The sequence below is a fragment of the Procambarus clarkii genome, chromosome 49, assembly GCF_040958095.1.
Source record: "Procambarus clarkii isolate CNS0578487 chromosome 49, FALCON_Pclarkii_2.0, whole genome shotgun sequence".
Classification (NCBI taxonomy): domain Eukaryota; kingdom Metazoa; phylum Arthropoda; class Malacostraca; order Decapoda; family Cambaridae; genus Procambarus; species Procambarus clarkii.
Genome location: NC_091198.1, coordinates 14,608,349 through 14,631,873, shown reverse-complemented (window position 1 = coordinate 14,631,873; position 23,525 = coordinate 14,608,349). Strand labels below are relative to the sequence as shown.

At 47.8% G+C, this 23,525-nt stretch overlaps 1 protein-coding gene across 2 annotated transcripts in view; it reads left to right on the top strand.

Annotated features, from left to right (window-relative positions):
* The window catches only part of LOC123763199 (synaptotagmin-7), a 559,721-nt gene that overhangs the window by 358,640 nt on the left and 177,556 nt on the right, over nt 1–23,525 (top strand). The window contains exon 2 of one of the 2 annotated variants that reach the window (XM_069303013.1): nt 2,904–2,936. The exons of the other annotated variant lie outside the window; for it this stretch is intronic. Coding sequence (XP_069159114.1) covers nt 2,904–2,936 — 33 coding nt within the window. The remainder of the gene's footprint in view (nt 1–2,903; nt 2,937–23,525) is intronic. 2 annotated transcript variants of the gene reach the window in all.

Sequence of the window (23,525 nt, the reverse complement as noted above, 5' to 3'; positions counted from 1 at the left end):
CTCTGTTGTGGTGGTGGTGGTCCTCTGTGGTGGTGGTGGTCCTGTTGTGGTGGTGGTCCTCTGTTGTGGTGGTCCTGTTGTTGTGGTGGTCCTCTGTTGTGGTGGTCCTCTGTTGTGGTGGTGGTGGTCCTCTGTTGTGGTGGTGGTCCTCTGTTGTGGTGGTCCTCTGTTGTGGTGGTCCTCTGTTGTGGTGGTCCTCTGTTGTGATGGTCCTCTGTTGTGGTGGTGGTCTTCTGTTGTGGTGGTCCTGTTGTTGTGGTGGTCCTGTGTTGTGGTGGTAGTCCTCTGTTGTGGTGGTGGTCCTCTGTTGTTGTGGTGGTCCTCTGTTGTGGTGGTCCTCTGTTGTGGTGGTGGTCCTCTGTTGTGGTGGTCCTGTGTTGTGGTGGTCCTCTGTTGTGGTGGTCCTCTGTTGTGGTGGTCCTCTGTTGTGGTGGTCCTCTGTTGTGGTGGTGGTCCTCTGTTGTGGTGGTCCTCTGTTGTGGTGGTGGTCCTGTGTTGTGGTGGTGGTCCTCTGTTGTGGTGGTCCTCTGTTGTGGTGGTCCTCTGTTGTGGTGGTGGTCCTCTGTTGTGGTGGTGGTCCTGTGGTGGTGGTCCTCTGTTGTGGTGGTGGTCCTCTGTTGTGGTGGTGGTCCTCTGTTGTGGTGGTGGTCCTGTGGTGGTGGTCCTGTGTTGTGGTGGTGGTCCTCTGTTGTGGTGGTCCTCTGTTGTTGTGGTGGTCCTCTGTTGTGGTGGTCCTCTGTTGTGGTGGTCCTCTGTTGTGGTGGTCCTCTGTTGTGGTGGTGGTCCTGTGGTGGTGGTCCTGTGTTGTGGTGGTCCTCTGTTGTGGTGGTCCTCTGTTGTGGTGGTCCTCTGTTGTGGTGGTCCTCTGTTGTGGTGGTCCTCTGTTGTGGTGGTGGTCCTCTGTTGTGGTGGTCCTCTGTTGTGGTGGTGGTGGTCCTCTGTTGTGGTGGTGGTCCTCTGTTGTGGTGGTGGTCCTCTGTTGTGGTGGTCCTCTGTTGTGGTGGTGGTGGTCCTCTGTTGTGGTGGTCCTCTGTTGTGGTGGTCCTCTGTGGTGGTGGTGGTCCTGTTGTGGTGGTCCTCTGTTGTGGTGGTCCTCTGTTGTGGTGGTGGTGATCCTCTGTGGTGGTGGTGGTCCTGTTGTGGTGGTCCTCTGTTGTGGTGGTGGTCCTCTGTTGTGGTGGTGGTCCTCTGTTGTGGTGGTCCTCTGTTGTGGTGGTGGTCCTCTGTTGTGGTGGTCCTCTGTTGTGGTGGTGGTCCTCTGTTGTTGTTGTGGTGGTCCTCTGTTGTTGTTGTGGTGGTCCTCTGTTGTGGTGGTGGTCCTGTGGTGGTGGTCCTTTGTTGTGGTGGTGGTCCTGTTGTGGTGGTCCTCTGTTGTGGTGGTGGTCCTCTGTTGTGGAGGTCCTCTGTTGTGGTGGTCCTCTGTTGTGGTGGTCCTGTTGTGGTGGTCCTCTGTTGTGGTGGTCCTCTGTTGTTGTGGTGGTCCTCTGTTGTGGTGGTGGTCCTCTGTTGTGATGGTCCTCTGTTGTGGTGGTGGTCCTCTGTTGTGGAGGTCCTCTGTTGTGGTGGTCCTGTTGTGGTGGTGGTCCTGTTGTGGTGGTCCTTATGTAGTGGTCCTTGGTCCTGCCCCTCCCCCCCCTCCCACCCTTTGACCACTTTCTCACTGCTCTTTCTATTCATCTGAAACTTCATTCTCTCCTCTGATTGTCCTTGTTACCCAAGAACCGTGTAACCTCTTCAAGAACCTCCCATTGGAGCCTCTTCTCCATCTTCTCTTCTATGAGAACCGAAGTACCTCTTAAATCCTCACAATTTCCCTCACCTCTCTCCTCACATGGAGCAGTTTGTGTCCTCATATATTCTAGTGTGCTACGCCAAGCCTCTCATTCTTGTCCGGCATTTATCCTCACTTTCTTAACTCCATCTTCATTATCTCCTCTTCATCCTCTCATTCGTTCTCGGCTCCTTGGGGTTTTGTGTTCCATTTTTATGTCTCGTCTTGTGCATGGTTTTCATGTTCTTCGGTTTAGCTATAAATCTTTCTCAGACGTCTGTTTATGCTGCTAGGTTTGGCAATGCTTAAATGCTCCGTCGCTTTGATGCTTCATGCATCTAATAGCTAATTACACTAGTGGAGAGAGAGACTACTGTTATTTCGTGGATTCTTTGAGCATGTTGGGATTACACACTGAGTAGCATTGTGGGTTGTAAAGCTTGAATTCTCTCCAAGCTCACGTACAGCAGTAAGCTGTATAGGATACTCAAGGATTCAAACCTGGCAGCTTAGCTTCGGAGCCTTTGGTTGGGTATTAGAGTTTGTTGTTGTAATGTTAGATTGTGAAATATTTAAGCTTTACACACACACTCATTCACACACACACACACCACACCACACCACACCACACCACACTACACCACACTACACCACACCACACGACACCACACACAGACACACACACACACACACACACACACACACAGACACACACACACACACACACACACACACACACACACACACACACACACACACACACACACACACACACACACACACACAAACACACACCACACACACACACAAACACACACACACACACACAAACACACACCACACACACACACAAACACACACACACACAAACACACACCACACACCACACACACACACACACACACACACACACACACACACACACACACACACACACACACATACAGAGAGAGAGAGAGAGAGAGAGAGAGGGAGAGAGAGAGAGAGAGAGAGAGAGAGAGAGAGAGAGAGAGAGAGAGAGAGAGAGAGAGAGAGAGAGAGAGAGAGAGAGAGAGAGAGAGAGGAATGTTCAGGGGGGGGGTTCGATTGTTCCATTACAGTCCGGATACAGTTTTGAAACTCCTTTTTACAGAACTCGCGTGGGTCATCCGATTCTCACATCCAGGTACAGTACTCAAACCCCTTCCCAACCCTAACAGCTCCCTTGATAGTGCCTGTATTCCTAGAGCTTCGAGTAGTCTCCTCTCTAGTCTAATGAAGCTGTAGAAATTAATACGAGTGCATGCGTACTGAAAACATATTTTATATATATTTATATAAGTGTCTTGACTTTCAGAGATAAGGTTTTGGACACCGCAGGAGGGAATTGTAGTTACAATGTGTTGGTCAATGAGTAAGAATTGTTCTTCAACCCGTCCTCAGATCAAGTTCATTCCATCCAGCGGTCGACCCCAAAGACGCATTCATCAATTTTAACATGCTGTTCATTCAAAACAGGAATTTTCTCATATATAAATGACTATTATTATATATTAGGACATTGTGCATATATTTAGGCATTGATTAGGTTATGTGTTTAGGTTCTGTTTGCGATTATTTGTATTTGTAGTACGTGGGTGAAGCGTTTACAGCGTTGTGGTTCGAACACAAGTCGTCAGTGAAGCACTTGTTCCGGAAGTGTTCGGACGTCATCAGTTGTGAGTCGTGTGTAAACCGTTTTTCATTCATAAACAACTGGGGGTTTGGCGAGTGGATGGAATGGACTTTGACCTTTGTTTATGAGAACGGGCTGGAATTGTTTAACCCACGTGTGAGAATTGAACCCACAGGTGAGTAGGTACTGCAGGGTACTGCAGGGTACTCTCTGGGTACTGCAGGGTACTCTCTGGGTACTGCAGGGTACTCTCTGGGTACTGCAGGGTACTCTCTGGGTACTGCAGGGTACTCTCTGGGTACTGCAGGGTACTCTCTGGGTACTGCAGGGTACTCTCTGGGTACTGCAGGGTACTCTCTGGGTACTGCAGGGTACTCTCTGGGTACTGCAGGGTACTCTCTGGGTACTGCAGGATACTCTCTGGGTACTGCAGGCAGTGTGTAGTGCTCTATAGGTGTATATATATACATATACACATACTAGTATATTTTGGTAGCAGTCTTTCCTGTAGACATATATTATTAAATATGACCGAAAAAGTAAGATTAATAATTCTAACACGAATTTTCTCAATCTTTCGTACATTTCTTTTCACTGTTGGAGGTAATTCAAAAATCAATTCTCCAAAATTCATTTTTATTTCTAGTCTGACGCGACACTTGAGCGCGTTTCGTAAAACTTATTACATTTTCAAAGACTTTACACATACACAACTGAATAGAACTTACATATCTCCGATTTGTTTATATCTACATTTGAGTGAGGTGGATGGGGTGAGGTGGTATTTAATAGGGTATTAATTTCATCAACACAAGACAGAACACGAAACAATGGGTATTGAAATGGAAGTGATTGTAGAAAGCCTATTGGTCCATATTTCTTGATGCTTCTATATTGGAGCGGAGTCTTGAGGTGGGTAGAATATAGTTGTGCATTAATTGGCTGTTGATTGCTGGTGTTGACTTCTTAATGTGCAGTGCCTCGCAAACGTCAAGCCGTCTGCTATCGCTGTATCTATCGATGATTTCTGTGTTGTTTACTAGGATTTCTCTGGCGATGGTTTGGTTATGGGAAGAGATTATATGTTCCTTAATGGAGCCCTGTTGCTTATGCATCGTTAAACGCCTAGAAAGAGATGTTGTTGTCTTGCCTATATACTGGGTTTTTTGGAGCTTACAGTCCCCAAGTGGGCATTTGAAGGCATAGACGACGTTGGTCTCTTTTAAAGCGTTCTGTTTTGTGTCTGGAGAGTTTCTCATGAGTAGGCTGGCCGTTTTTCTGGTTTTATAGTAAATCGTCAGTTGTATCCTCTGATTTTTGTCTGTAGGGATAACGTTTCTATTAATAGAAACGTTATCCCTACAGACAAAAATCAGAGGATACAACTGACGAATCAGTTGAAAGTGAAAAGAAATGTACGAAAGATTGAGAAAATTCGTGTTAGAATTATTAATCTTACTTTTTTCGGTCATATTTAATAATATATATATACACATACATATATACACCAGTGTGCTAGATAAATTTGTGAACTACTTTAAAACCTAAAAAAACAAAATCATTTTTATATCAGATTCATTAATTTTTTGCACCAAACATTTGATGCAGGTCGTGTTGACGCTCAAATATTAGCTTCATTAAACTTTAATATTAATTTATATATTTATTAAAACCTTTATCAAATATATATACATTGAATTGTAAAAGATTTTTGAGGTAATTCTCACTGACTAGTCTTGTGTTTTGTTGTGTTAATGTGGCCTTGGAGATGGGTCTGTTTGGCATGCAGCCGTAGGGAAGGATGGGGTAGGGGTGGGAATGGGGTAGGGGTGGGAATGGGGTAGGGGAGGGTATAGGATAGGGAAGAAAGGAAGGAGGTAGGGAAGTAGGCAAGGGCAGGAGTGAGGTCGTCCGCTTATTCATCTCCAGCGTCGCATCTCTGTGTCAACCTTTCAGCATCCAGTTCCAGCACCTCCCAACCACGCCCACCTACCCCCACCTACCCCTCCAACACGCCCACCTACCCCCACCTACCCTACATCCCACAGCGAGGCGCCGCGAAGCGTTCCTCAGACGCCGCTAATCCCTTATCCTCCACTCCCACGATCAATATAGGTTGACACAAACTTTACCGTAGAGAACTGCCGAAAACCCAGACACTGATTTTTTCAAATTAAATTCCGGGGCATTTGGGCCGGCAACCCCGAAAATACTTTAGCTTGATATACCACAGGAATATGGAGACACAGACACAGACGCAGACACAGACGCAGACACAGACGCAGACACAGACACAGACAGAAAGAGACCAAGATACCGGCCTGAACACAGACAAACACACACAACACAGGGATCATTTTTAACCCTGAAGAGTTTGTGCTTTAAGCCAGAAGAGAAACGCGAAGCGCATGACTGTAAACACAGACACTTCTCACTCCCAGGAGAGCCAGAGATCTCACAAGTGTGTAGGAGGAGGAGGAGGAGGTTGATGGAGACTTGTAAGGAGAAGATGGAGAAGTCTGGAGGACGAGATGATAGAGCTTGGAGGAGGAGCCTGGAGACTGAGGTGTAACTTGAGGGATATAGTGAGGAGCTTCTTAAGAGTAAAGGTGGTGGATAAACACATGAGAGAGAGAGTGAGAGAGAGAGAGAGAGAGAGAGAGAGAGAGAGAGAGAGAGAGAGAGAGAGAGAGAGAGAGAGAGAGAGAGAGAGAGAGGAGAGAGAGAGAGAGAGAGAGAGAGAGAGAGAGAGAGAGAGAGAGAGAGAGAGAGAGAGAGAGAGGAGAGAGAGGGAGAGAGAGAGAGAGAGGAGAGAGAGAGAGAGAGAGAGAGAGAGAGAGAGAGAGAGAGAGAGAGAGAGAGAGAGAGAGAGAGAGAGGTAGATCAACAATATTACCACATAAAGGTCCCAGAAACTGATCTATACATTCCTTGCTGTACACACTCGTGGCTCCAGTAAGACCAACGACAGTATAGTGGAGGTGCCACAAGACTAGGTGCCTGCCTGCCTGCCCCGACACGCTGGCACCCCACCACCACTGCCTCAGGCTCCTACCTAACGACCCTACCTGGCACTAAATCCCACCTTTCTCCTGACCCATTGAGTCTCCAATGGGTCCCAATTGAGACCCAATGGATCTCAACTCAGATGATAATGATTCTTAGCCACAAAAGTCGCCATGTTTGTTTATAACACGTACGTACATATATATGTAAATATGTACGTATACTCACATAGTTACCAAGAGGGGGGGGGTCAAGCTCCGGGGACAGGGAGCCTGAGGGTATTCATAAACGTTTGGCTTTTATCGAGGTACTCCAAGGTCGAATTTCTGACCCCACCCAGGGTGGAAACCCCACAAGAAGCTGACTAACTCCTCGGTTCCTATATACTCACTGCTAGGTGAACAGAGGCATTAGATGAAAGGAACTGTGCCCATCCATTTCTGCCCCGCCCCGGGATTCGAACCCGGAATTCTATATTGGTTGCACCTGTGACAGTGCACGGCTTGTGCATATCTTGAGGTTATCTTGAGATGATTTCGGGGCTTTAGTGTCCCCGCGGCCCGGTCCTCGACCAGGCCTCCACCCCCAGGAAGCAGCCCGTAGCAGCTGTCTAACTCCCAGGTACCTAGTTACTGCTAAGTGAACAGGGGAGGCATCAGGGTGAAAGAAATTCTGCACATTTGATTCCGCCTCCACCGGGGATCGAACCCTGAACGTCAGGACTACGAATCCCGAGCGCTGTCCACTCAGCCATCAGGCCACGGGTTGTTACTACTAAGATTCATACCTTATAACCATCTCGAAAATTACGTAGTGATTATTTCACCAATCAGCGCCTGGAAGCAACGCATCCTGTAAACCTAATCTGGCAATCACTAGACCCCCCAAGCCAACCAATCAGCATCCACCGGAGCCGCGTCACTTGCCCTAAGCCGACCAATCAGCGCCCGGGGACATCGTTACCCCCAGCCACCTCTGTAAAATAAAAGACATTTCCATAAATATGATCTAATTTCGCCCGAATTAGGAGGGGGGGGTTGTGACGTCACAACCGGAGAGGCCGGCATATGGAGGTGGTCTTAACATCAAGTATATTGGACAACTAACGCTCCTGTTAACGTACAATCAAAGAACAATTATCCAGTTAATAATCCATAGCTTTACATCCTTCCACATCTCGACTAATAGGTCGCTTTTATGACGTTATGGTAACTCCACAAATACAACCTACTGTGAAAAGTATAACGTCAAATCTACGTTTTCTATGCATCGACCTCGATAGGTTTGGTGGGTTGCTTGGGTTTGTGCGTTTCTGGTTTGGTTAGGAGGTCGGATTTTGTACGGAGTGGCAACTGGAATATTTGTTTCTAAGCTTGAATTAGGTAATTCAAACTTGAATTAGGTAATTCAAACTTTCACCTTGAATTAGGTTGATTAGGTAACGTAATTGTGATAAAAAAAATGATGATTTAGTTGAGTACTTAATAGAGTTCAGAACAGCCTCACAGGAATAGTCACTGTTCGAATGTTCTTCAGAGATCAATGGGGGTCAAACATTACCATTAGAGTGTAAACAGTTTACCGTTCGTGTATTTCAGAGGTTTACAACCACGGAGAATATTCGTGTAAAGAGAGATTATCGGATTAGGGGCAGTAATGATTGGATAGATGTAGGGAAGGGGGGTCAGAATTGCTGGGAGAGGGATTATAAGGGCTATGGGAAGAATGGAAGAGCACATAAAACAAAAGAGGATCGTAAACTAAATAAAACAAGACCGTCCAAGTGGTTGGGCACCATTCCTTTCCCACCGTCCCATCCCAAATCCTTATCATGACCCCTTCCCAGTGCTATATAGTCGTAATGGCTTGGTGCTTTCCCACTGATAATTCCCTTCCCTTCTAGTGTCTGTTTATATTCTATAATTATGAATAAAAAAAATGCAGTTGAATTAAAATCATTCACAATAGGTCGAGTGAGAAGCTGTCACTCGACCTAAAAACGTATTGTAATTAATAATGTTCAAATTGAATCAATTAGTTTTTGTTACTTGATATGGTTCAAGCGATAGGCGTCTCCAGGCATTATACAGTAGTCTGCTCTGTCGCAGACAAGGACTTAACGGGCTATTCATGCCCGTGCCATCTCTTGGATGGCTTAATCCGCGAGCTCTCCCCCCCCCATTCTCCTGGAGAGAGTTCTCTGCCCTCCAAGAAAGTTCTCTGCCTCCAAGAGCAGTTCTCTGCCCTCCAAGAGCAGTTCTCTGCCCTCCAAGATAAATCTCTGCCCTCCAAGAGAGTTCTCTGCCCTCCAAGAGAGTTCTCTGCCCTCCAAGAGCAGTTCTCTGCCCTCCAAGAGAGTTCTCTGCTCTCCAAGAGCAGTTCTCTGCCCTCCTAGAGAGTTCTCTGCCCTCCTAGAGAGTTCTCTGCCCTCCAAGAGAGTTCTCTGCCCTCCAAGAGAGTTCTCTGCTCTCCAAGAGCAGTTCTCTGCCCTCCAAGAGCAGTTCTCTGCCCTCCAAGAGCAGTTCTCTGCCCTCCAAAAGAGTTCTCTGCTCTCCAAGAGAGTTCTCTGCCCTCCAAGAGCAGTTCTCTGCCCTCCTAGAGAGTTCTCTGCCCTCCAAGAGAGTTCTCTGCTCTCCAAGAGAGTTCTCTGCCCTCCAAGAGAGTTCTCTCCTCACACTGGCTCCTCCCTTGACTAAATTGCTTTATATCTCGTGCCAAACTGTTTTCACGCGTTTTCAGGCGGTGAATGAATTGTGTTTTCTCCAACGATGGTAAAGAGAGGGGGAGTGAGGGGGGGGGGTGTGGAGTAGTGAGGGGGGAGTGGTTGATGTAGGAAGGACAGTGATAGTGGAATGGGGTTGTTGATGGTAGTTATAAGGGGGGGGGAGAGAGATGATGTTTAGATGATGTTTAGAGGGGGGGGGGTGATGGTAGTGGGGGGGTTTAGGTCACTCAGTGTGGCCCTCTTGCCACCTCTCGGGGGTGCCTTAATCTTCATCAATCTCCATCAATCAATCCCAGGGTGGTTTTCTCCTCTAGGTCGCATTTTTTTTATTTCCACAATACACATTCCCGTTTATCCACATCTCCTCGCCTCCCCCCTTTCCCACCCCCTCTCCCCCCCACATTTCCCCACACCCCCCCACACATCCCCCCCCACACCCCAGTGGGATCTGAGATTGGCTCTACCACTGCACCAGTGACAAGTCTCCACAGAATACTGATGAGGAAGATCTACAATGTTATACCTGGCCTTATATCTGGCCTTATATCTGGCCTTATATCTGGCCTTATATCTGGCCTTATACCTGGCCTTATATCTGGCCTTATATCTGGCCTTATATCTGGCCTTATATCTGGTCTTATATCCGGCCTTATACCTGGCCTTATATCTGGCCTTATATCTGGCCTTATATCTGGCACTCTGCTGGTAGTGGAGGTACTCTGCTGGTAGTGGAGGTACTCTCCTGGTAGTGGAGGTACTCTCCTGGTAGTGGAGGTACTCTCCTGGTAGTGGAGGTACTCTCCTGGTAGTGGAGGTACTCTCCTGGTAGTGGAGGTACTCTCCTGGTAGTGGAGGCACTCTGCTGGTAGTGGAGGTACTCTGATGGTAGTGGAGGTACTCTGCTGGTAGTGGAGGTACTCTCCTGGTAGTGGAGGTACTCTCCTGGTAGTGGAGGTACTCTCCTGGTAGTGGAGGTACTCTCCTGGTAGTGGAGGTACTCTGCTGGTAGTGGAGGTACTCTCCTGGTAGTGGAGGTACTCTCCTGGTAGTGGAGGTACTCTCCTGGTAGTGGAGGCACTCTCCTGGTAGTGGAGGTACTCTCCTGGTAGTGGAGGTACTCTGCTGGTAGTGGAGGTACTCTCCTGGTAGTGGAGGTACTCTCCTGGTAGTGGAGGTACTATTCTGGTAGTGGAGGCACTCTGCTGGTAGTGGAGGCACTCTCCTGGTAGTGGAGGTACTCTGCTGGTAGTGGAGGTACTCTGCTGGTAGTGGAGGTACTCTCCTGGTAGTGGAGGTACTCTGCTGGTAGTGGAGGTACTCTCCTGGTAGTGGAGGTACTCTGATGGTAGTGGAGGTACTCTCCTGGTAGTGGAGGTACTCTCCTGGTAGTGGAGGTACTCTGCTGGTAGTGGAGGTACTCTGCTGGTAGTGGAGGTACTATTCTGGTAGTGGAGGCACTCTCCTGGTAGTGGAGGTACTCTGCTGGTAGTGGAGGCACTCTGCTGGTAGTGGAGGTACTATTCTGGTAGTGGAGGCACTCTTCTGGTAGTGGAGGTACTCTCCTGGTAGTGGAGGTACTCTGATGGTAGTGGAGGTACTCTCCTGGTAGTGGAGGTACTCTCCTGGTAGTGGAGGTACTCTGCTGGTAGTGGAGGTACTCTGCTGGTAGTGGAGGTACTCTCCTATTAGTGGAATTATATATTGGAATTAAAAATTGGATTTTCCTAACGTATAATTTAATGTTATTTATATTGGAGTTCTGTGGATATTTAGGTCTAGGTTAGATTAGGTTAGGGTTCTGCAGACTATTATTTGTATTTCAAGTAGGTATCTGCATTTGTCATCTGGCTAGGATCATTCATGCGGCGGCCGACCCCAAACAAAAATTTTTTCATTCATTTAAACGCATTGCGTATTAAAGTCGAGGTTTTCATAAAAACTGATTAACATTATTATTTTTAGTATAGTTAGGCTTAGGTGATGGTTGGTTAGGTTTTTAAGTCCTGTTGAACAACAGTTTGTATTTGCCGTATACCGCCTCTAAATGCGTCACGTTGGTGACGCATTTAGAAAAGTGTGCTTCGAACAATAGAAGTAAGTAGATAGTTATATACGACACACTGTTCGAGAGAAATTCGAACATCGTAAGTCGAGGCGTGTTCAACGCAGCCTCGTCAACAAAGGACAAATGTTCAGTCCATCCACCCGCCAAACCCCCCCAGCTGTTTACGAATGAAAAACGGTTTACACACGACTCACAACTGATGACGTCCGAACACTTCCAAAACAAGTGCTTCACTGACGATTTCTGTTCGAGCCACAACGCTGTAAATGCTTCACCCACGTATTACAAATACAAATAATCGCCAACAGAACCTAAACACCTAACCTAACCTATACCTATATATGCACAATATGCTAATATATTATAATATTAATTCATATTTGAGAAAATTCCTGTTTTGAATGAACAGCATGTTAAGGGGCCAATAGAATCAAATATGCCAAAAATGAAAACTGGTTCGAATTCAATCAAACTTTTTTGACGAGTTGTATATGAAAAGTGTTTCATCTGGCCCAAGTCTCAGCATCGTAGCATAAACAGGAAGGGAGAAAACAAATATTGAAGTAGGTGTCAAAAATTTTCCAAAATGGTCAAAAACAATTATCAAACACAAGTGTCAACTGAAATCATGTCTATGACTCTCAGCTATCAAAATAGCATATATTAAAAAAATATATATAATTAGTTTATTAGGAAAAAAAATATATTTTTTTTCAGTTTGTTGATTTTTTTATCGGACGATTTGCATGAAACTTATACACCTGACTGCACATAAGCCTATCTGTAAGTGTGCCAATTTTGGAGGAAATTGGTTGATGTCAACCTTATCCACAGATGGCAGCACCTTAGATTTTATTTTTTACTTAATTATTTTCAAGTTACATAAACATTTTAATTCCCCTTAATTTGTATTCAATTTACATGAAACTTACACATTATATGTAGAGGGTACGTCAACAAATTCATGTCGATTTGTATTCCTAAGTTCATTTATTGATTTTATAATAGCAATAAACATGATATTTTTGCATAATTTTGGGGGGAACTTTGACTACTTGTATTAGGAAAACTAAAAATGTTTTGGAAACTAATCGACATGATATCCTTTATTATATGCTAATGTGTCAGAAAAGTGTCATAGAATGGTTATATCTGAAAGGTGTGGTCCTGAATATCCACTTGAAAATGTGTAATATTCGTTGAAAAAACAAAAAATCTCCCTTTTTATTTAGGCTGCAGTACTGAAACTTGGAACAATTGCAGCCCTTTTCATATACAACTAATCAAAAAATATTGGTTGACATTGAACAACTTTTAATAAACGTTCTCTTGGCCCCTTATGATTGATGAATGCGTCTGTGGGGTCAACCGCTGCATGGAATGGACTTGATCTGAGAACGGGTTGCTTGACAACGTCTGCTCAAATCGCAACTCTGTAAAGGCTTGACCCACGTAGGTGAAGCCTATAATTGCAAATAATTGCCACTATAACACCTTATAATTTGTTAATGCATTTTTGGGGTCTATTTAGGAAGGAAACAAACTTTACACACACAGTGTGTTCACTCACCTATTTGTGCCTGCAGGATCGAGCACTGACTCTTGGATCCCGCCTTTGTAGCCACCGGTTGTTTATAGCAACTCTCTCTCCCCTCTCTCTCGCCCCCTCTCTCTCCCTCCCTTCCTCTCTCTCTCTCTCTCTCTCTCTCTCTCTCTCTCTCTCTCTCTCTCTCTCTCTCTCTCTCTCTCTCTCTCTCTCTCTCTCTCTCTCTCTCCATCATTACCTTTGACCATGAAGCATCAATGTGGTACACAATAACCAGGTGGGTCGTGACAATGTCTCCCAAGTGAGGGACGGCCAGCAGTAGTGGGGCTCCAGGATACACCATCACTGCTGGCTCAACCTTTTGTCTTATGGTGTGGTGATAAACCTGATGTTTCAGGTCAGAGTTCACTCTTTTAAGCTATCCTTTTTGTCTTAATTGTGTGTGTGTACTGAACTAGTTGTGCTTGCGGGGGTTGAGCTCTGGCTCTTTGGTCCCGCCTCTCAACTGTCAATGAACTGGTGTACAGATTCATGAGCCTACAGGGCTCTTATCATATCTCCATTTGTGTGTGTGTGTGTGTGTGTGTGTGTGTGTGTGTGTGTGTGTGTGTGTGTGTGTGTGTGTGTGTGTGTGTAGGATTGCTCATTTTGTTTTCTTTTCTTGTCTCTGACGTTTTTTTTCGTATTTGCCTCTCTATCTTCTTATCTTACATGCCTTCCTATTTCTGTTTCTCTCTCTCTTCCTCTCTTCTCTCCTCTCTCCTCTCCTCTCTCTTCTTCTTTCCCGTTATCACCTCTTTCGTATCAAGAGATTTTTATTGTCAACGACTTCTCTCCTTCCACTGTCTCTTCTAACTCTTTTGTATGTTTCTTTCTCTTCCTTTCTCCTTCTCTTTTCCTTCTATCCCATCTTTGTTTCTTCTGTTTATTCCTCTTCTGTTTCTTATCACGCCATCTCTGCCAACCTTTCCCAACACCCTCTCTTTTAACTCCTACCACCTCTCTCCCCCCTCCGCCTACCACCACCTACCACCTCCGCCTACCACCACCTACCACAACGCTGTAAATGCTTCACCCACGTACTACAAATACAAATAATCGCCAACAGAACCTAAACACCTAACCTAACCTATGCCTATATTTACCACCTACCACCTCCCTCTGCCCCCTCCGCCTACCACCACCACCCACCACCACCCACTACCCACTACTACCCTCTTCAGTCTACTAAGCAGCGGTGAGCACTCCTCCTCTAACAAGGTAGTGTTCGTATCGACCAATATTTAAAGCTGAGTCGTCTCTCCCAAGGGCGAGGCAGGCCAGAGACCCTCCCTTCCCTCTCTCCTCTTCTCTCTCACTCTCCTCTACTCTCCTCTACTCTCCTCATCATCCATTCGCCTCTCCTCTAACTCTTACAGTTTCCATTCTTCTCTCCTAACTTCCATAAGAGGAGGGAGAGGGAATCTCTCCTCTCTCTCTCTCTCTCTCCACCTTTGTCTCCTCTCTCTCTCTCTCACCTCACCTCTCCCTATCTTTACCTCCCCTCTCTCCTATCGTTATCCCTCCCTTCTCCATCATTCCCAATCATGCATATTTCTATAGTGATAACGCCTGAGCCTTTAATTATAAACTGTCGTACGTGGGTCAGAAAGAGAACTAATCGAATCGAATCCTCTTAAATATGAGATTCAGATGTCTTGTGTAGAGTCAAGGGCTCTATGAAAGGCGATTTGGAGCAAAAATGGCAGTGCAATGAACTTCAACTAAGAATTGACGGAACATTTGGTTTTTGTTTTCTTTAAACCATCGTGAGAATAAGGAATTCGTAAGAGATTGGAAAGATCTTATTGCAATCTGATGCAGCTGTCTTGAAGGTGCTAGACAGGTAACTATGGGAAACGAATTGCAATTGCAAGATTCATCGGAATTAAAGACTTTGAAGTTACTTATATAAATCGGTTCACTTCCGGCTTGACTGAACAAGTAGGTTCATGTGGAAGAACAAAAAAATGGGACAAATTGAGTAAAATTTGGGTTATGGTTTGAGTGGTGTTATATCTCTATTCCATCCCAGCTCCTTGTTCTCATATCCCAGCTCCTCGTCCTCATATCCCAGCTCCTTGTCCTCATATCTAAGCTCCTTGTCCTCATATCCCAGCTCCTTGTCCTCATATTCCAGCTTCTTGTCCTCGTATCCAAGCTCCTTGTCCTCAAATCCCAGCTCCTTGTCCTTATATCCCAGCTCCTTGTCCTCATATCCCAGCTCCTTGTCCTCATATCCCAGCTCCTTGTCCTCATACCCCAGCTCCTTGTCCTCATACTCCAGCTCCTCGTCCTCATACCCCAGCTCCTTGTCCTCATACCCCAGCTCCTCGTCCTCATACCCCAGCTCCTTGTCCTCATACCCCAGCTCCTTGTCCTCATACCCCAGCTCCTTGTCCTCATACCCCAGCTCCTTGTCCTCATACCCCAGCTCCTTGTCCTCATACCCCAGCTCCTTGTCCTCATACACCCAGCTCCTTGTCCTCATACCCCAGTTCCTTGTCCTCATACCCCAGCTCCTTGTCCTCATACCCCAGTTCCTTGTCCTCATACCCCAGCTCCTTGTCCTCATACCCCAGCTCCTTGTCCTCATATCCCAGCTCCTTGTCCTCATATCCCAGCTCCTTGTCCTCATACCCCAGCTCCTTGTCCTCATACTCCAGCTCCTCGTCCTCATACCCCAGCTCCTTGTCCTCATACCCCAGCTCCTCGTCCTCATACCCCAGCTCCTTGTCCTCATACCCCAGCTCCTTGTCCTCATACCCCAGCTCCTTGTCCTCATACCCCAGCTCCTTGTCCTCATACCCCAGCTCCTTGTCCTCATACCCCAGCTCCTTGTCCTCATACACCCAGCTCCTTGTCCTCATACCCCAGTTCCTTGTCCTCATACCCCAGCTCCTTGTCCTCATACCCCAGTTCCTTGTCCTCATACCCCAGCTCCTTGTCCTCATACCCCAGCTCCTTGTCCTCATACCCCAGCTCCTTGTCCTCATACACCAGCTCCTGGTCCTCATACCCGAGCTCCTTGTCCTCATACCCCAGCTCCTTGTCCTCATACCCCAGCTCCTTGTCCTCATACCCCAGCTCCTTGTCCTCATACACCAGCTCCTGGTCCTCATACCCCAGCTCCTTGTCCTCATACCCCAGCTCCTTGTCCTCATACCCCAGCTCCTTGTCCTCATACCCCAGCTCCTTGTCCTCATATCCCAGCTCCTTGTCCTCATATCCCAGCTCCTTGTCCTCATACCCCAGCTCCTTGTCCTCATACACCCAGCTCCTTGTCCTCATACCCCAGTTCCTTGTCCTCATACCCCAGCTCCTTGTCCTCATACCCCAGCTCCTTGTCCTCATACCCCAGCTCCTTGTCCTCATACACCCAGCTCCTTGTCCTCATACCCCAGCTCCTTGTCCTCATACCCCAGCTCCTTGTCCTCATACCCCAGCTCCTTGTCCTCATAGCCCCTGTCGCTGGGTACCTGGAATGATGTTCAGAATTTATTCTCATATTCCATCCAAGTGCTGTAAAGGCATATTAGATTAGTGCTTCCTACAGACTATTACGTTTTCTCACAAATGCACAAATTGAAACCTTTACAATTTATATAACATTATTGCGGATTTCTGACATTTAATAAAAAAAATTATTTTATTTATACTGTAATTTATGCTGTAATCAGTGTAATTATGAACTGTGAAGTATATTATCTATTTTAACAATCTAGTTCAGGATGTTTCAAGTCCGTAAGGGGTGAGAAATTATCTTTTGATAGTTTCTTGGATCAATGTCCCCGCGACCTGGTTTCTAACCATGTCCTATGTTTCGTGGTCTGGTCAACCAGGCTGTTTGAGCTGGCTGGCGTATAAATCTTAGCCTGGTGTTGGTGGGAGAACATTAATCAATTAAGGTGAGGTGTGTGAGGTTCCTGTCTTCATTATACACACAAACTTGTCTGGTGTGGCCCTTGTCATCTGTTATTCTTAGTAATTGGCAACAAAGATCTGAGGGAGAGAATGAGAGGGATAGAGAGAGACTGAGAAAGATAGAGACACACAGAGAGAGAAAGAGAGACGGGGTAGACAGTGAGAGATATATGCAGGTAGAGACAATAAGTACCAGTGAGAGAGAGAGAGTAACATAGACAATAAGATAGAGACAAAGTCAAAGATAGAAAACAAAACGGAGAAGGATGGAGGGAGGGGTGGGAGGGGAAAGAGAGAGAGAGAGAGAGAGAGAGAGAGAGAGAGAGAGAGAGAGAGAGAGAGAGAGAGAGAGAGAGAGAGAGAGAGGGGGGGGGGGTAAAGGTGAAGGGCCTGGAATGAAAGAAAATTAATACAAGGAATAAGCTAAACGGGAGGAAAGAGTTAACGAAGAAAGGAAAGTGCTCACAAAGAAAGGAAAGGGTTCACAAAGAAAGGAAAGGGCTCACAAAGAAAGGAAAGTGCTCACAAAGAAAGGAAAGTGCTCACAAAGAAAGGAAAGTGCTCACAAAGAAAGGAAAGTGCTCACAAAGAAAGGAAAGGGCTCACAAAGAAAGGAAAGTGCTCACAAAGAAAGGAAAGTGCTCACAAAGAAAGGAAAGGGTTCACAAAGAAAGGAAAGTGCTCACAAAGAAAGGAAAGGACTCACAAAGAAACGAAAAGGTTCACAAAGAAAGGAAAGTGCTCACGAAGAAATGAAAGAACTCTTCAACGGATGGAGACGGCAGGAGATAAAGCTTATGGATTGCAGTCTAGTTGACATATTGAATTAAAATTGTATGTGGCTTACCGGATGGTCCCTGGCTTACCGGATGGTCCCTGGCTTACCGGATGGTCCCTGGCTTACTGGATGGTCCCCCTGGCTTACTGGATGGTCCCCTGGCTTACTGGATGGTCCCTGGCTTACTGGATGGTCCCCCTGGCTTACTGGATAGTCCCCTGGCTTACTGGATGGTCCCCTGGCTTACTGGATAGTCCCCTGGCTTACTGGATGGTCCCTGGCTTACTGGATGGTCCCCTGGCTTACTGGATGGTCCCCTGGCTTACTGGATGGTCCCCTGGTTTACTGGATGGTCCCCTGTCTTACTGGATGGTCCCCTGGCTTACTGGATGGTCCCCTGGCTTACTGGATGGTCCCTGGCTTACCGGATGGTCCCTGGCTTACCGGATGGTCCCCTGGCTTACCGGATGGTCCCTGGCTTACTGGATGGTCCCCCCTGGCTTACTGGATGGTCCCTGGCTTACCGGATGGTCCCTGGCTTACTGGATGGTCCCTGGCTTACTGGATGGTCCCTGGCTTACCGGATGGTCCCTGGCTTACCGGATGGTCCCCTGGCTTACCGGATGGTCCCTGGCTTACTGGATGGTCCCCTGGCTTACTGGTTGGTCCCCTGGTTTACTGGATGGTCCCCTGTCTTACTGGATGGTCCCCTGGCTTACTGGATGGTCCCCTGGCTTACTGGATGGTCCCCTGGCTTACTGGATGGTCCCCTGGCTTACTGGATAGTCCCCTGGCTTACTGGATGGTCCCTGGCTTACTGGATGGTCCCCTGGCTTACTGGATGGTCCCCTGGCTTACTGGATGGTCCCCCTGGCTTACTGGATGGTCCCCCTGGCTTACTGGATGGTCACCTGGCTTACTGGATGGTCCCTGGCTTACTGGATGGTCCCTGGCTTACCGGATGGTCCCCTGGCTTACCGGATGGTCCCTGGCTTACCGGATGGTCCCTGGCTTACCGGATGGTCCCTGGCTTACTGGATGGTCCCTGGCTTACTGGATGGTCCCCTGGCTTACTGGATAGTCCCCTGGCTTACTGGATGGTCCCTGGCTTACCGGATGGTCCCCTGGCTTACCGGATGGTCCCTGGCTTACTGGATGGTCCCCTGGCTTACTGGATGGTCCCCTGGTTTACTGGATGGTCCCCTGTCTTACTGGATGGTCCCCTGGCTTACTGGATGGTCCCCTGGCTTACTGGATGGTCCCCTGGCTTACTGGATGGTCCCCTGGCTTACTGGATAGTCCCCTGGCTTACTGGATGGTCCCTGGCTTACTGGATGGTCCCCTGGCTTACTGGATGGTCCCCTGGCTTACTGGATGGTCCCCCTGGCTTACTGGATGGTCCCCCTGGCTTACTAGATGGTCCCCTGGCTTACTGGATGGTCCCTGGCTTACTGGATGGTCCCTGGCTTACCGGATGGTCCCCTGGCATATCGGATGGTCCCTGGCTTACTGGATGGTCCCCTGGCTTACTGGATGGTCCCCTGGTTTACTGAATGGTCCCCTGTCTTACTGGATGGTCCCCCTGGCTTACCGGATGGTCCCTGGCTTACTGGATGGTCCCCCTGGCTTACTGGATGGTCCCCTGGCTTACTGGATGGTCCCTGGCTTACTGGATGGTCCCCCTGGCTTACTGGATAGTCCCATGGCTTACTGGATGGTCCCCTGGCTTACTGAATAGTCCCCTGGCTTACTGGATGGTCCCTGGCTTACTGGATGGTCCCCTGGCTTACTGGATGGTCCCCTGGCTTACTGGATGGTCCCCCTGGCTTACTGAATGGTCCCCTGGCTTACCGGATGGTCCCCTGGCTTACTGGATGGTCCCCCTGGCTTACTGGATGGTCCCCTGGATTACCGGATGGTCTCCTGGCTTACTGGATGGTCCCCTGGCTTACTGGATGGTCCCTGGCTTACTGGATGGTCCCCTTGGCTTACTGGATGGTCCCTGGCTTACTGGATGGTCCCCTGGCTTACTGGATGGTCCCCTGGCTTACTGGATGGTCCCTCTGGCTTACTGGATGGTCCCCCTGGCTTACTGGATGGTCCCTGGCTTACTGGATGGTCCCCTGGCTTACTGGATGGTCCCCCTGGCTTACTGGATGGTCCCCTTGGCTTACCGGATGGTCCCCTGGCTTACTGGATGGTCCCCTGGCTTATTGGATGGTCCCCCTGGCTTACTGGATGGTCCCCCTGGCTTACTGGATGGTCCCCTTGGCTTACCGGATGGTCCCCTGGCTTACTGGATGGTCCCCTGGCTTACTGGATGGTCCCCTGGCTTACTGGATGGTCCCATGGCTTACTGGATGGTCCTCTGGCTTACTGGATGGTCCCCTGGCTTACTGGATGGTCCCCTGGCTTACTGGATGGTCCTCTGGCTTACTGGATGGTCCCCTGGCTTACTGGATGGTCCCTGGCTTACCGGATGGTCCCCTGGCTTACTGGATGGTCCTCTGGCTTATTGGATGGTCCCCTGGCTTACTGGATGGTCCCCTGGCTTACTGGATAGTCCTCTGGCTTACTGAATGGTCCCCTGGCTTACTGGATGGTCCCTGGCTTACCGGATGGTCCCCTGGCTTACTGGATGGTCCCCTGGCTTATTGGATGGTCCCCTTGGCTTACCGGATGGTCCCCTCGCTTACTGGATGGTCCCCTCGCTTACTGGATGGTCCCCTGCCTTACTGGATGGTCTCCTTGGCTTACCGGATGGTCCTCCTGGCTTACTGGATGGTCCCCTGGCTTATTGGATGGTCCCCCTGGCGTACTGGATGGTCCTCTGGCTTACTGGATGGTCCCTGGCTTACTGGATGGTCCCCCTGGCTTACTGGATGGTCCTCTGGCTTACTGGATGGTCCCTGGCTTACTGGATGGTCCCCTGGCTTACTGGATGGTCCCCCTGGCTTACTGGATGGTCCCCTGGCTTACTGGATGGTCCCCCTGGCTTACTGGATGGTCCTCTGGCTTACTGGATGGTCCCTGGCTTACTGGATGGTCCCTGGCTTACTGGATGGTTCCTGGCTTACTGGATGGTCCACCTGGCTTACTGGATGGTCCCCTGGCTTACTGGATGGTCCCTGGCTTACTGGATGGTCCCCTGGCTTACTGGATGGTCCCCTGGCTTATTGGATGGTCCCTGGCTTACTGGATGGTTCCTGGCTTTCTGGATGGTCCACCTGGCTTACTGGATGGTCCCTGGCTTACTGGATGGTCCCTGGCTTACTGGATGGTTCCTGGCTTACTGGATGGTCCACCTGGCTTACTGGATGGTCCCCTGGCTTACTGGATGGTCCTCTGGCTTACTGGATGGTCCCTGGCTTACTGGATGGTCCCTGGCTTACTGGATGGTTCCTGGCTTACTGGATGGTCCACCTGGCTTACTGGATGGTCCCTGGCTTACTGGATGGTCCCCTGGCTTATTGGATGGTCCCCCTGGCTTACTGGATGGTCCCCTGGACATCTATTTGTTTACTACTCTCACACTGAACAAATTATTTATAATTGTTTGTGGCTCATATGAGTACTTTGAGTCAACCTTTGTTGTCTAGTTCGTGCACCAATCATCCAAAGTGCCAATTTCTGCCTTGTCTATTAACTTGAGAATTTTGTACGTGATAATCATGTCTCCCCTAACGCTTCTGTATTCCTTCGTCGTGAGGTTTAGTTCCATTAGTGTGTGTGCGTGTGCTCACACGCGCACTCACAATTTCTGGTAACTCTGTGTGTGTGTGTGTGTGTGTGTGTGTGTGTGTGTGTGTGTGTGTGTGTGTGTGTGGTGTGTGTGTGGTGTGTGTGTGTGTGTGTGTGTGTGTGTGTGTGTGTGTGTGTGATAGAGAAAACAGCTCGTCTCTACCTTGCTATGAGTTATAAAGCATCGTTTATATGACGTATGTGCTTATAAATAGATGACGCAGTACCCACTCTGCCTCCTAAACCTTCTCTCTCTCTCCCTACTCAATCTTCTCTCTCTCTCTCCCTCCTAAACCTTCTCTCAATCTCCTTTCTAAACCTTCTCTCACTCTCCCTCCTAAACCTTCTCTCACTCTCCCTACTCAATCTTCTCTCACTCTGCCTCCTAAACCTTCTCTCACTCTCCCTACTCAATCTTCTCTCTCTCTCTCCTAAACCTTCTCTCACTCTCCCTACTCAATCTTCTCTCACTCTCCCTCCTAAACCTTCTCTCACTCTCCCTCCTAAACCTTCTCTCACTCTCCCTACTCAATCTTCTCTCACTCTCCCTCCTAAACCTTCTCTCACTCTCCCTCCTAAACCTTCTCTCACTCTCCCTACTCAATCTTCTCTCACTCTCCCTCCTAAACCTTCTCTCACTCTCCCTCCTAAACCTTCTCTCACTCTCCCTACTCAATCTTCTCTCATTCTGCCTCCTAAACCTTCTCTCACTCTCCCTCCTAAACATTCTCTCACTCTCCCTCCTAAATCTTCTCTCACTATCGCTACAACTTTGAACATTTATTAAGAACTTCCATCGCGCTATAACACCGAGCGTTGACTGCGCCAACTCCGAGCATTCGTTGGCCCCGTAATGCTCGGCCCTGGCCTTCCACTGACTAATCTCCTTCCTCGTTAATTGTCTCGAAATTGTATTTCAGACAAAGCTCTAAATTGCATTTTGTATACCTCGACTCTACGCAGTTTCCTTCGCTCTTGAATTGCGTCGGTGCTCTGTAGAGCGTAGACACGATTCAGTGTTCTTTATCGACATTAAACGAAAATAAAAATTTTGGTACGAATTATTCGAATTCTGCGCAACAGCGCCTGAGCGATCTGTTGTTTACAAGAACTCCCTTTAGTTATAATTTGATTTTTTTTTGCGGGATATGTCGCAAAATTCCGCTTCTACTCTGATATCTTCCATCACCCTTTGTGACCCTTTGACCTCCTCGTGTGACCCCTTTTGCCTACTCAGAGGTACTGCCATTCACCAGAGCTCCCGTTCAGATACAGCGAAAGGGAGGAATTCCAAAGTAACTTTATGCTACCATTTGGGACTAACAGGGTTCAGGTCATCTTATAGACTCCTGTATCCTAATGTGTGCTCTTGACTCTTCAAGATTTTGATACACGTCTGAAGGCGAAAAGGAATTCAAAGGTGACCTGGACAAACTGAAAGTATGGTCCAACAAATGGTACTGCTCCATTCACAGCTTCAGAGGAATATAGCAAGATGTCCAAAGACTTAGGAACCTGTACACTTGCAAATGTATTGTTGAGAGGCGGGGCCCAAGAACAGGAGTTTAGCTCCGAAAAAAAACCAGGCGAGTACAGCTATGCGAGGCCACACAGTCACAGAGTCCATTGAAGTAATAAAATAAGGTTTCTACTAATTAACCAAGTTTCAAATCTGGCTCCGCTTAATTAGACTACGGTAATCAGCTCAGCACGGAGCATTATGACTGTGTCACACACACTACACACAGAAAACACAATAACTCGATGCATCAAATGAACAAGTTCAGTAGAACTTGTTCAGTAGAACTTCGGTTTCAACTCTTTTTTCTTTTTTTTAACCATGTCGTAGCTCAGTCGATTAAGGCAGCGTCTGGGATGCTCCCAGACGCAGGTTCGAATCCTCGTCACGGCCCTTGTGGATTTATTTATTATGTCTGTGTGTTCCGAGGGTGATGTATGGAGACATTCCTCTCCCGGGATGTTCCTCAGAGAGCAGCCTCCTTCTGGTTAGGTTACGTTAGGTTACGTTGCGTTACGTTACGTTACGTTAAATATTCAATGAATGAGCGGATAATTAACATTGTAATTAGCCCGGTTAAATGAGGGGGCGAAGCTGCTAACTGCTGGTCCCTCTAGAATATGTGTACTGTATTTCTGTGTTCTCTATTAAGTCGAGTCTCGGCTCCTCGGTCCCACCTTCCCAACTGTTGGGTGTACCACCACTATCTGATTTATTAGGTTTCTTCACGTCTCTTTCACTTAGAACATGTTTCGCT